General features: G+C 47.7%; 1 protein-coding gene across 4 annotated transcripts in view; it reads right to left on the bottom strand.

Moving 5' to 3' along the window:
- LOC144762126 (phosphofurin acidic cluster sorting protein 2-like) overlaps positions 1-14,012 on the bottom strand; it is a 642,794-nt gene that overhangs the window by 22,302 nt on the left and 606,480 nt on the right. For all 4 annotated transcript variants that reach the window (XM_078647259.1, XM_078647257.1, XM_078647258.1 and 1 more), the window contains one exon: positions 12,649-12,872. In XM_078647259.1, the coding sequence (XP_078503385.1) occupies positions 12,649-12,872 (224 nt within the window). The remainder of the gene's footprint in view (positions 1-12,648; positions 12,873-14,012) is intronic.

The raw sequence follows: 14,012 nt of genomic DNA, 5'->3' as shown, positions 1-14,012 counted from the left end.
GCTTGCCTCTCATCGAGATACCTGTAGATCAAGAGGGTCCCTATGTTCATAGTCAAGTACTAGGGAAAGACAGAAAGTTTCTGATTGATACAGGGGCAAGTAGGACCACCATTAGTCACGCCGAAGTTCCAGGGGCTCCGCTCTCAGGCTCTAGAAATGTTTCCCTTGGATTTTCAGGAAAGCCTATTGTAAACGAGATATCTAAGCCAGTTACTCTAGAAGTAGGTCCATTGTCCCGCACTACTGATCTATTACTTACTAAGTCATGTCCAGAAAATCTGTTAGGTATTAAAACACTGAAAGACTTAGGTGCAGTTATTTGCTGCTCCCCAGAAGGAATACGCCTGTTTCTACGTGACTTCAAGGGTCACTATGTATTACGAGATTTTGATCCGAGATTGTCTAATGTTCCGCAGCATCTATGGGCGCAAGGTCCAACTGATGTAGGTTATATGCAAATCACACCCCATCGTGTGACTCTCAAACCAGGTGTAGTGTTACCACGAATCAGACAGTACAGATTGTCACCTGAGGCTGTAGCAGCCTTATCCAAAATTATTGACGAGCTCATCGCTCAAGGAGTAGTTGTAGAAACTGACTCCAATGTATGTAATTCTCCGATCATTCCAGTCATGAAACGTACTGATCCAAATGCACCCCCAGTATATCGATTAGTGATTGACCTACGAGAACTTAATAAATGTATTATTCCCCAGTACCCAGTTGTCCCAGATATCTCTTCCCTATTGACAGCCATTGATTCCGAAGCCTCATTTTTCACAGTCATAGACCTCAAGAACGCGTTTTTCAGTGTCCCCATTCATCCAGACAGCCAGTTTCTTTTCGGATTTTGTTTAAATGGAAGGAGCTATATGTTCACACGAGCTCCTCAAGGTTTCACAGAAAGTCCTAGTATTTACAGTCAAGCACTTAAGAGACAACTAGACAACATTCACATGCCAACTGACACTGTCGATGATCTACTGATCACAGCCCGTTCTGAACGTGCTTGCGAGCGAGCATCACTTACAGTCTTGTATTTCCTTGCCGAGATGGGGCACAAGGTGTCCCCTTCGAAGCTTCAATTCTGTGTCCAGCAAGTGATCTATTTAGGCCACTTACTGTCCAAGAGGGGTAGGCAGTTGACACCAGACCGTATCCAGTTAATAGCGAGTCTTCCTCAGCCCAAGACCCAGAAGGAGGTACGTGCTTTTATCGGCCTTACTTCTTATTGTAGACAATGGATTCCTCAGTATGCATTTCTAGCTAAGCCACTGATACAGTTAACGACACAGGAGGCAGCCGTATCGACTGTCCTCCCTTGGACATCTGAACATACACTTAGTTTCAATGAGTTAAAGAAAGCTTTATGCCAAGCTCCTGTTCTAGCTACACCGAACTACAGTAAGCCTTTTACACTTTTCGTCACTGAACGCGAAGGTACAGCATTATCTGTTCTCACACAAGATCAAGCAGGACAATACAAGCCCTGTGCTTATTTTTCGAGCACATTAGATCCTGTAGCCCAGGCTCTGCCTGCGTGCCTCAAGTCAGTTGCAGCCACAGCACTAGCTATCAGACAAAGTGATTCCATAGTATTAGGACATTCCTTGACAGTACAAGTTCCACACTCCGTGGAAGTTCTTTTAAACCGAACCCAGACTCAGCACTTGACAATTGCACGTTTAACAGGTTATGAATTGACACTGTTCCAGCCACACATAGAAATCAGACGCTGCAACGTTCTAAATCCTGCTACACTGTTACCGTCAGTTAATTCAAATCCTGCCACACACGACTGTGTGGAAGTAGTTAACATTATGACTAAGCCAAGACAAGATCTGACAGATATTCCATTACCAGATCCCGACCTGACACTTTATGTGGATGGTTCATGTATGAGAACAAGTACAGGAGAACTAGTAGCCGCGTATGCAGTGACTACTGACACTGAAGTTATAGAAACACACCGTATTGACACCCTGTCTGCTCAAGAAGCAGAGCTAGTTGCTCTGACACAAGCCTGCATACACGCTAAGAACCTGAAAGTTAATGTTTACACAGATTCACGCTACGCATTTGGAGTTGTACACGACTTCGGAGTGCTCTGGCAGGAGAGAGGTTTCATGACTTCTCATGGAACCAAGATTCAGCATGGCCTCCTTATTCAGGCTCTGTTAGATGCCATACACTTACCGACATCTATTGCTATCATGAAATGCAAAGCACATACGAAAGTTACTGACATTATTTCTCAAGGTAATGATCTAGCAGATCGCACAGCCAAGCTTACAGCACAGACTCCAGACATTCCAGTTAACAAGACACAGACACATACTCCAGATCCGACTACCTGTATGACAGTTAAGGACCCTACTCAAGATGTCATAGATATTCAGTTACATGCTACTCCCGATGAAATCAAGAAATGGTCCGAACAAGGAGGGGTCCAGACAGATCAGGGATGGGTAACGAAGGGTAAAGCCACATGGTTTCTCCCCGACTCCATGGTTCAAGTCATTATCAATACCGCACATAGTCCAGCACATTTAGGAGAAAAAGCTATGTTAGACAGTATCCAGAACATTTGGTTCAACAAGCATTTACGAGCTGCAGCCAAGCAGAAAGTCCGTACCTGTATGATATGTTGCCAGTTTAATCCAGGTAAAAGTGTCCCGGTGGAACAAGGTGGTTTCCAGCCCCCTGACCACCCTTTTGAAGTCCTCCAGATGGATTATATTCAGATGGAGCGATGTCGAGGTTTCAAGTATGTCCTTGTAGTTGTATGCGCTTTGTCCAGGTGGACAGAGGCATATCCAGTCCCAGATTACACAGCCGCGACCACTGCCAAGCAGTTGGTTCGTGAGTTCTTCCCCCGTTATGGACTCCCTAGAGACGTATATTCTGACAACGGCCAGCCATTCTCATCTGAGTTGATGAAACATGTTTCCCTTTTGTTAGGGTACCAGTGGAAGTTCCATTGTGTACGCCATCCTGAAGCAGCTGGTCTAGTAGAGAGACATAATCAGACCCTGAAAATCCGCATCGCCAAAGTATGTAAAGAGAAAGGTGTGGACTGGCTAGTAGCTCTGCCAGTCGCTTTATTTTATATGCGCATGGTCGCACACTCCAGATCAGGTCTGTCCCCGTATGAAGTCGTATTCGGCCGCCCCCCTAACATGTGGGGTACACCTAGACCTCGAAGTATTACCGATGTTTCAAGTAATATGCTGACAGATTACCTAGCTTCCTTGATGTCTGCCCTCAACTCTTGTCGTTCACAGGTTGCTGCCGCATTTCCAGACAATACCGAGGTGGCACCGCATGACATCGTTCCCGGATGCATGGTTCTTGTCCGGAATTTTGATCGTTCAAGTCCGCTGGAGCCTCGCTGGAAGGAACCCCGACAGGTCCTCCTGGCCACCCGTACTGCCGTCAAGCTGGAAGGCAGGAAGGGCTGGGTCCACCTGTCACATGTGAAAAGATTTTTTGGATTGAAGCCTGTTTCAAAGAACATTTCCGTGGATCTTAAGGACTGCCAAAGTACTATTCTTAAGGACTGTCCCGCAAAAGACAATGATATTGAACCCTCCCCGTTAGAGAAAACTCCGCAACAGGAGTATAAGCTCAAATTAAGGTCTAGTAAAATAAGTCAGCCAGTTTGATTGTCTAAGTCCTCCCCTAGGTGAAACGGTTAGACCGGTTTCTGACATGTATAAAATAGACCCCCATAGTGAGAGAGTTAGTCAAAACTCAATCCGATGTATCGTTTTTCTAAGTTTCATATTGTTTTTCAGCCTTATGATTACCTGCACAGGTTATGCATTTTATTTGTATTTTCCAGTTTCTCATGTAAATAAGTCTGCTAATGCTACAGTAGAGCACACGTTTAGTGATCTGCCTCCTCATGAACTCTCTTATCGTCTCGCTATGCGAAATAATTCTTTTATCCGCATGTTACATTATTCACACCAGACCAACAATGCCACTAATTGTTGGGTGTGTGGTCGACTCCCCCCTTTCCAGACACCGAAGGGAGTTCTGCCACTCTTTCCTTATCCATTTTCACATAATGGTTCGTGTGGAGCATGGTCCACGTTAACGTCATCCTCAACAGATATGTCCTTTCTTAACAGTACATGTTTTCCAGACAAGCAAGGTCTTCCCCACAGAACAGGGTTAGATCTAGAAAATGAAGTTTATAATTAGGAAATTATTCTTCGAATTTTATGGTCCTGAATGTTCAGTCTGATACTACTCCAGACTTACCTGCTATATCAGTATTACCAGTTAAAGGCGAATTATGTGTCCGAAAGAATGGTTCCGTACATGTAGGCCATAGTGATTGTACTACTATCGTCAAGTATAGTGACAGTAGGAAATCTATTTTCAAAGCTTCACGTCATTCTTATTTTGTTTGTGGTCAGACCGCATATGTTCGTCTGCCCCTCGATTGGGAGGGAACCTGTTACATTGCCTTCCTACTGCCACCAGTTTTTCTAGCCCCACCTGACTATCATAGGAATTCCCACCTAGTACATACGAGACACAAAAGAGACCTCCCGATTGTCGATTATACTGAAACTGCTCTAGAACAATACATAGATATCAATAAAGGTGTCTTCCCTTATTTAGGTACTGTTGTAAATAGTAAACTGATACGTAGATTAACCAGAACACTCGAAGCAGTAGTGATTGAGACTACTTCTGCTCTAGGTAATTTAACCGAAGAGCAATCCTTTATGAGAATTGTCGTGCTCCAGAATCGTCTCGTCCTTGACGTCATACTGGCCGATAGGGGCGGGGCCTGTAGAGTCATCGGATCTAGTTGCTGCATTTTCATTCCTAATAACGCGCCGTCTGTTTATTCAGCTATAACCAGACTCCATAAAATTGCCCATATGTTACACCAAGATCCAGGCACCTGGACATGGTCCGGTTGGTTCTGGAATATGATTTCCACCTGGGGATGGAAAGTATTGTCATTTCTGGGTATTGCAGTAGCGATCATATTCAGTTGCTGCCTCTGTATACAATGTGGCCCTGCGATTTGTGGCATTTGTGCTACCTCTTGTATTCCTAGTCCTAAGTCCCGTTCTAAATCCCGTTCCAAGAAAATTCGAGACGAGCAAATGATACTGTATGAAATGATAGATGGTATCATGAATATTGATGTTTCCTGATGGAAACGTAGTGACAAGGAGGGAATGTGGAAAAGTAAATTTTGCCATGTTCTGTGTCCCTACGTGTCCTCCATCTTATGTTATGTGTGCATGATTAATATGCATATGTATTCCCCATGTTCGATTAAAGACGCAATTATAGTTGTGTCCATCTCTAGTATGCCAGTTTCCAGTTCTCGTGAAAGCTACGAGTATTAGGCCTATGTAAAGTTACGTTGCCACGTTTCTCAGTGTGCACGTTATTTCATTGAAAAGTCCCCGTTTCTAGGCCTCAAAAGGGCCTGGACACCAGATTCAGCTCCTGTCTCCTGTACCCTCGCTGAGGAGCGATACAGCCCCCACCTGTATCCTCGACCCTTCACTTACTTCCTGCCTCACAGTGCCCGGCTCGGCCTGGCTCTTCCTGTTAGTCTGCCAAGAGTATGTTATGATTCTAGTTATCAGTCCAGCCCTCCTTCTCTGCATTCCTAAGCTACTGAATCGCATCAATAGTTTCCGTCATTGTCTAGCCTTTACGTCTCCATGTAAGAGAAATACTGCATTTAATGGTCATTTCATATTCTTCATCACGCACTACATGTAGAATAATGCATGCTCCAGTCTTAGAGTCTGTTAGCCTTTACCCCGATAACTTTTAGTTTATATCAACATGTCCTCTAAACATCAGATACTAGATAGGGTTTAGGTACATGTCGCCCTGACTCTCCAGACTTCAGTCTCTACTCCTAGCACAGAGTTCATAGCCCCCAGCTTCTCCTAGTAACACGTCATTGTCAGTTTGCGCGCACCATTAGGTCAGAGGTCCCGGCTCCTTAGGTAGCCCCCTCCATGTTTCCGCCCCATTTATGACATATTCTGTTACGTTTACATCACATGTCTATGTACACGCCTCTTGTTACACCTACTTTCACCCTTATCTTTCGCGACTGCTATTGACCACACCCACTGCCCCGCCTACTGTATTCATTGTAATGCAACTGTTTTAATATATATACTTGTGTACTGTTATTAAATGTTACGCCGATCCTGATCCAGCCCCCGGCAGCGCTGCCATCCTATTCCTGTGCAGGTTGTCCTGTTCCTTTCCTTTATGCTGTATTAAACCTGCAAACTCCTACTACCTCGAATCTTGACTCTTATTTATTGAGCTATCTGTTATTACTATGTCCAGTAAAACCTAGATCCGGTATTATTTATTTATATACCACAATGAGACTGGTGGAGGAGAGTATGTGAAGGATGAGACTGGTGGAGGACAGTATGTGAGAGATGAAACTGGTGGAGGACAGTATGTGAGAGATGAAACTGGTGGAGGACAGTATGTGAGAGATGAAACTGGTGGAGGACAGTATGTGCGGCATGAAACTGCTGGGGAACAGTATGTGAGGAACGAGACTTGTGGAGGACAGTATGTGAGGGATGAGACTGGTGGAGGACAGTATGTGAGGGATGAGACTGGTGGAGGACAGTATGTGAAGGATGAGACTGGTGGAGGACAGTATGTGAGGGATGAGACTGGTGGAGGACAGTATGTGAGGGATGAGACTGGTGGAGGAGAGTATGTGAAGGATGAGACTGGTGGAGGACAGTATGTGAGAGATGAAACTGGTGGAGGACAGTATGTGCGGCATGAAACTGCTGGGGAACAGTATGTGAGGAACGAGACTTGTGGAGGACAGTATGTGAGGAATGAGACTGCTGGAGGTCAGTATGTGAGCTATGAGACTGGTGGAGGTCAGTATGTGAGATCAGACGGGTGGAGGACAGTATGTGAGATCAGACTGGTGGAGGGCAGTATGTGAGATCAGACGGGTGGAGGACAGTATGTGAGGGATGAGACTGGTGGAGGGCAGTATGTGAGATCAGACTGGTGGAGGGCAGTATGTGAGATCAGACTGGTGGAGGGCAGTATGTGAGATCAGACTGGTGGAGGACAGTATGTGCGGGTTTAGGTGACAAGGGCTTGGACTACGGTACGCTCGGCATGAGATGGGAGCATCCACACAATCTCTCTCAACCATTTCAAAATGGTGAAACAGGTGGCAGCAACCTTAGTGGCCTGCTGTCGCATGTTATGTTATGTTATGTTAATTTTTGTCTTTTATAGCGCACTACTCCATGGAGTGTCCCGGCGCTTTTAATACAATCATCACAGAGTAACACAACACATTGAAGCAAGGAGATACAGGGAACAGAAGCGAACTACTGGGCAAAAAGCCAGGTTTTAAGGCCCTTCCTAAAAATCAGTAGATTAGAGGTGCTACGAAATGACAAAGGCAGCGTGTTCCACATCTGTGGTGCCAACAGCCCAAAAGAGCGGCCCCCAATGCGGGCCTTTTTTACTCGAGGGACCACCGCCAGAAACAGGGATTCAGACCTCAAGGATCGGGTCGGGTGGTAAAAGACCAGCCTCTTCTGGAGATATTTTGCCCCCGAGGCATGGAGAGCCTTATGGGCCAAGGTCAAGGCCTTAAACACTATCCGTTTCCAGACAGGCAGCCAGTGGAGCGACTGCAGGAGTCCCGAAACTCTGGCGCGCCTATAAAGGCCAAAAATGGCCCGCGCAGCCGAGTTCTGGACCACCTGAAGCCATTGCAGAAGGTAGTCCGGCAGGCCAAGATACAGGACGTTGGAATAGTCCAATCTTGAGCCGATTAAGGCCTGCACCGTCAACTTCCTGTGATCTACTGATAGTAAAGGGAAGAACCTACGCAGCATCCTAAGCAGGCCAAAACAAGTTCCCGCGAGACCAAGAATCTGAGACCTTAACGCCAGGCCATTATCCATCTTAATTCCCAGATTCTTAGCCAACTGGGACGAATGTGCTGGAGGAAACATGTTAACCGGCCACCCTTCCTGCCAGTCCGGATCGTGAAGGCAGCCGAAGAAGAGTACCTCAGATTTGTCTGAGTTGCATTTGAGGCTGTTCAGCTGGAACCATTCGAAGACAGCCCAAAGGCACTCAGGGATACTCTCTCCATCAAACTCTTCTCCTTTCCTGCACGTAAAAAGGAGCTGAGTATCGTCAGCATAGGATACGATCTGGGCCCCATAAGACTCCGCCAGTGCCGCCAGAGGGGTCATAAAGATGTTGAAAAGCGTCGGGCTCAACACAGAACCCTGCGGAACTCCGACTCCCAAAGGTGGAATCACGGCAGAGCTGGGTGGGGCCCAGACCGTTTGTCGGCGGCCAGCCAAAAATGATCTAAACCAGCTGAGCACCGTCCCCCTCAGACCGATCTCATGGAGTCTGATGAGGAGACCCTCATGGGGAACGGTATCAAAGGCCGCCGACAGGTCCAGCATGATGAGCATGGCTTTGCCTCCCGAATCCCGCACCTCTTTAATAGCCTCAGACACCTCCAAGAGCGCCGTCTCGGTGCTTAGATTGGAGCGGAAGCCAGATTGAGTGGGGTGCAGGAGACTGTAAGATTCCAGGAAATTGGAAAGCACAATATGAACATGCTTCTCGAGAATCTTCGCCAGGAGAGATTGGCCTATAATTGGCCAAGGCCTCCGGGTCAAGACCAGGCTTCTTGAGAAGGGGAATGACCATCGCCTGTTTCCAAGCCTGCGGAACCACCCCCCGACTCAAGGAAAGATTCAGGAGCGGGTTCGCCAGTGGGTTCATAACATCGGCCATTTTCGCACGGAATTTGGCCGAACATGGGTCAAGAGGCGAGCCCGACTTAAGGTTAGTCATAAATGCCAACGAAGAAGAAATCTAAAGAGGTGGAAAAGCCGCCAAGACTGGGCCCACAAAAGGCCGCGAACCAGACCCAACTTCAGAGCTCCAAGAAGCTTCAAATACCCTCGGAGGAAAAGAGTCCTGGATCAGTTTGATCTTGGTGGAGAAAAAATCAGCGAGAGCCGAGACCCAAGAGTCCGGTGGGGCGGCCTGAGTTGAATTAGTTAGTGCGGTTGTGAATTCCCTAACAATTGTAAAAATCTCCTTGCAGGAGTTAAGAGGCCGCCTCTATCCTTCTTGCATAGTAGCCCTTTTTCTCCAGAAGGATGTCACGATGGTAGGCCTTAACCGCGGTCCTATAGGCAAGCCTGGCCGCTGGATCATACTGGGAGCGCCAGGCTCTTTCCGCCACCTTACACTGCCTACGAGAAGCCGATAGTGCTTCGGTGAACCAGGGGGCAGAAACCCGTTTCGATGTTACTCGGGGGGCCATCACGGGGGCCAGATCGTTCAGCCTATCCGTGAGCCACACCTGCAGGGCCTCTACATCCGTCTCCAGGTCACCCGAGCAAGGGCAGGGATGATCACAGGATGCCTGAGCCAGCATTGCTGGAGTCAGCCGATGAAGGGCCCTGGAGGCTCGCCCCAGCTGTCTAGGAGCGGTACTAGATGGCTTACTGGTACCTAGTACAAAAAATTTCGCCAGGCTATGGTCCGACCAAAGCACCGGCAGAAGTGACATGACCTCGATGAAGGACGTGGAGAAAACCTGATCTAAGGTATGACCCCTTACATGCGTTGGCCCAAAAAGATAAGGGGCAAGGCCAAGGGGAGCCGTAATCTCCATCAGCTTGATCACATCAGGGTCCAGACCCTCATCCATATGGAAGTTAAAATCTCCCGCCAAGATGCAGTGCTCCGCTCTCAGAGCCAGCACAGAGATGGCCGACTGAAGCTCATCAAAGAAAGAGCCTGTCAGTCCAGGGGGCCTATACACTAGGAGCCCCTTGAGGGATTGATGCGGCGACAGCGCTATAGAAAAAGCGAGGGCTTCCGATCCTGAGATGGTATCCATAGGAATGATGGTGCAAGTGGCAGACTTCTTCACCACAAGTGCCACACCCCAGCCCCTCCCCTCCTGTCTATCTTGTCTAAAAATATTGTAATCGGGGGGAATTGCTATAGCTATGTCAGGATTAGACGAGTCCTCAAACCAGGTCTCTGTCAGCATCAGGCACAGCGGCTTTTCAGCGGCCAGCAGATCGTGAATATCCTGCGCATGCCTGCGTGCAGATCTAGTGTTAAAAAGCAGACAAAGATGCCTCATACTGTCCGCCTCCCTACTCTGCAAAGTGACCGGGGCATAGTCTGGTACCCAGTCACAGCCAGGGCAGCGTCTCTTACCCTTATATCGACCCGGGAAGACTGTGTGGCAACCACATAGAAAGTTTCGCAAAGCCCATAACTCAGATGACGTATAGGTAGTCCTACTAACAGTAGGATGGGACAGGCCAGATGAAAGGGCCCCACCCGCTGCTCCGCTCGCCTCCGGGACGCTGACGGGCGCAGACGGGCTGGACTCTGGCGTGACTCCGGCGGTGATCAGGCGGTCCCGCAGCGCGTGACCGCTGCGCGTCAGCATGACTTCCTTAAGAGGAGGTCGAGCGTCCTTAGGCGCTAGAGCGTGTACTGCACACCCGGCGTCCTTCCCCTCATCCAATATGGCCACCAAACTGCCCAACTGCCGAGGGGCAGCAACTAAAGGTCCCAGGACCCGCAAAACGCGGTGATTTTACAATTAGAATGCAGGTATGAGGAGCGGCGATTAAAAGCAGGGGAAAACAAAATAAAATATAAAATAAATACAAAAACTAAGGACATTTTAAAAGTGCTTGAAAATCAAGCTAGATGCCCCACAGAGCGAGCAATGCGGTGTGACCGCTCTGCTCAGGTCAGATGTTCCAAATAAGTCGGCATGGAGAGGGGAGCGGGGAGAGGGCGTCATCCACGATGAAGCCAAGGTCACCCACGTGGGTAGAAGGTTGTGGGAGCTAACCCATCTCTGGCGGCCAATGTTGGGGGCCCAAAGGTCTCGATCTTTACCCAGGATCAGGACCTCAGTCTTATCACAATTAAGCTTTAAAAAGTTGGTATTCATCCAAAGTCACGACTTTACAGAGGCCGGATCTAAGAGCAGAGGGCTGGGTGGTATTACCTGCTGAGAGAGAGAAGAGGATCTGGGTATCGTCGGCATAGGAGAAAAGCGACAGACCGGATTCCTCTACCATAGCTGCCAGCGGTTTAACATAAATGTTAAACAGCAAGGGGTTGAGGATCGAACCCTGGGGGGACTCCATAAGGAGAGGGATGAGGCTTTGATTTTATGTAGTAGAAAAGACCTGGAAGCTGCGACCAATGAGGAAAGAACTAAGCCAGTTTAGGGCTGCCCCGGTGACACCCGATAATTGAAGGGCCTTAATGAGTACGGTATAGGAGACCGTATCAAAGGCCGCACTAAGGTCAAGTAATTCAAGGCCATGGTTTCGCCTGCGTCAATCTTATGACGCAGCATTTCTGTCACCCCTAGGAGAGTGGACTCCGTAGAATAGCCGGCCCGAAAACCGGACTGGGAAGGGTGCAGAAGCCCATTAGTTTCAATGAACTTAGACAGATGCCCATTGATATGTCTCTCCAGCATTTTTGAGAGAGAAGGCAGAAGTGAAATAGGGCGAAAGTTGGAGGGAAGAGAGGTGTCAGCGTTAGTCTTTTTTAATAATACCATAGCATGTTTCCAGTCGAGAGGAACAGTCGAATTCGTAAGAGATGAATTGAGCAGTTGAAGAATATAATCGAGAGAGGGCGATTCAATTTGTCGCAGAACTGTAATAGGCAATAGATCACAGGGGGATCCAGATTCAATTTTACTGAGGTGATGAGTAAGAGATTTCATGTCCAGGAGTGGCCAGGAGTCAAGATTAATCGTTGTCTGTGCTTGGACAGAGCGATTGTCGGGCATTCAGGTGGGTTGGGGTAGCAGTAACCCCACTGGTGGTGCAAAAGGAAGGGGAGGGAATTTCCCTTATCGGAACTAGGGCTCTCACACACCCAGCAAGCTAGGTGTCATGCTTCATCATATGAGCCTGCCCCTCGTCAGGTAGGCGCTGCAATACCTGACGGGCACCCGAACCGGGGCTCTTTGTCAGGGATCTTTCGTTCCTGCCGGTAGGTGCAGTGGGGGTGAGGGGCCTAGTATGTGTAGATGTGAACGAAGGTGGAGTGAATCTAAAATAGGTCAGTTAGTCCTAACAATCCATTTATTATAAAGGTAAACTGCCTGATTAAAAAGGGGGGGCGAGAGGGGTAATGAGACTAGGAATAATGTATCTAGCTGTGTATACCCTGCTCTCGAGTGATCAACATGTTTCGTGCCTTGTATGTCGTAAAGATCTGGGCACCTTCTCAGGATCAATGAATTTACTATCTACACTAAGTGGATAAGTGAAAAATCTACATACCACTATGTCTAGTTGATGATCTAAACTGTTGTCAAGTAAGTGCTTGCAACAGTTGCAGGCGGGAAAATGGACTCCAATTGGGTCCAGCGTTCTCGAACGCGTAGAGCCACAGACCTACCCTGCCGCCGGAACCGTTGTAGATTGCCACCTAACTGAAGTCAAAGAATGTAACTGTGAAGAAGCAAGAGTGCTGTGCACTACAGTCATACAAATCCATCCGCAAAGACCTCCCACGCTTCACCACTCAGCCGCTAGCTCTTACCTTTCTTATTCTTCTCCTTGGTGACTACGGTCATGGCCATCGTGGACGGGGGAGTCTGCTCTCCACTAGTCGGGATGCGGCTGACCTGCAGCGAGCGGAAGTTACTCTTCAGGGTATTCTTCATTCCCGCTTCCCTCTTCTCCCCATCCTTCTTCTTCTCTAGACCTTGAGTGATCCAGTAATCGACTTGTAGGCCCATCAACTCGCCTCCACAACCAGGAGAACTGAATGAGAGGAGATGCCATAATTGGCACAGGATTGTGAGGCTGTGCGCAGCACCATACCCTCCGAACAAAAGCCAATTTTATACCCATTTATCCTGAATGTGTTTAGTTTCCCCTGAAACTTAGACATTAGGCTAAAAAAAGTAGGTTCTTTCCCCTCTTCAAACCTTGCGCTGATCTTGACAGGTACACAATTAAATGTAAATGTAAATGTAAATGTAGTATACTTGTAAAGCGCACAGCTGCCCCAGCAACGGGGCGTCCCGGCGCTGTATAACTCTGGGGAACCCGTCCTGGCTTTCCCTGTGGGATGGTCCCTGCTGGGAGTCCCCAAGGTGGAGCCAGGCATCCCCGGAATTGGTGGGGCCGTTGTGGAGATTAGGCAAGCTAATGCCCAGAGTTGCCGAGTGTGATCCCTGATTAGAGTAAGCACCGAAGTGAGAATTATCGAGTCCGCTGACCAAGGTCCACAACCCTGCCGCGTCGGGAATCGAACCCTGGTCCCGGGCTGACTTCTGCTCTCGGGTCTGCTGCCTCTAACCAGTGAGCCACACTACTCCACAAATCATCTACTCCATTAAATATCATCTAGAACATTAGTGGCTCAAAGCACCAACACAATTTATCAAATGCATCACAATAGGAATTTCATGTTCAACAAACCCAAACAAAGCAAGTAATCAAGACATCACCACCTAACTCAGGCTGCAAAAGTAAACATGTTAACAGATATGGCCAACATAAATCTACAATACAACAGTACTTCAACAAATATAAAATGACATCTAAAAACAATTTTTTTAAAACGAATTCCCATCCCTCCGTGTTAACATGCCCACAGGACAGTAACATGATATCTCAAAAAACATACAAAAAGTGAAACCATGCAAAAGCAGATGAATAACAGCGCTTGTAGTCGAAACGAGAGCAACAACTTGATGTGGCCTGGAACATAAAGGTATCTTTGCACCATCAAAGCAAAGGAACGCAGCATGAACTGGACAATGACTAACGTAAGGAAATCCAACAGGATTACTGTAGTATTGTATTGCATTGTGTTCTTATATAGCGCTGCTATCACCCTACGGGTATCTTGGCGCTCAGACAAGAATCAACGGTTATCCTATAGTTCCAGATTAG

This window comes from Lissotriton helveticus, chromosome 6 (assembly GCF_964261635.1).
Source record: "Lissotriton helveticus chromosome 6, aLisHel1.1, whole genome shotgun sequence".
Taxonomy (NCBI): Eukaryota; Metazoa; Chordata; class Amphibia; order Caudata; family Salamandridae; genus Lissotriton; species Lissotriton helveticus.
This window is presented reverse-complemented; position numbering and strand designations above follow the sequence as displayed.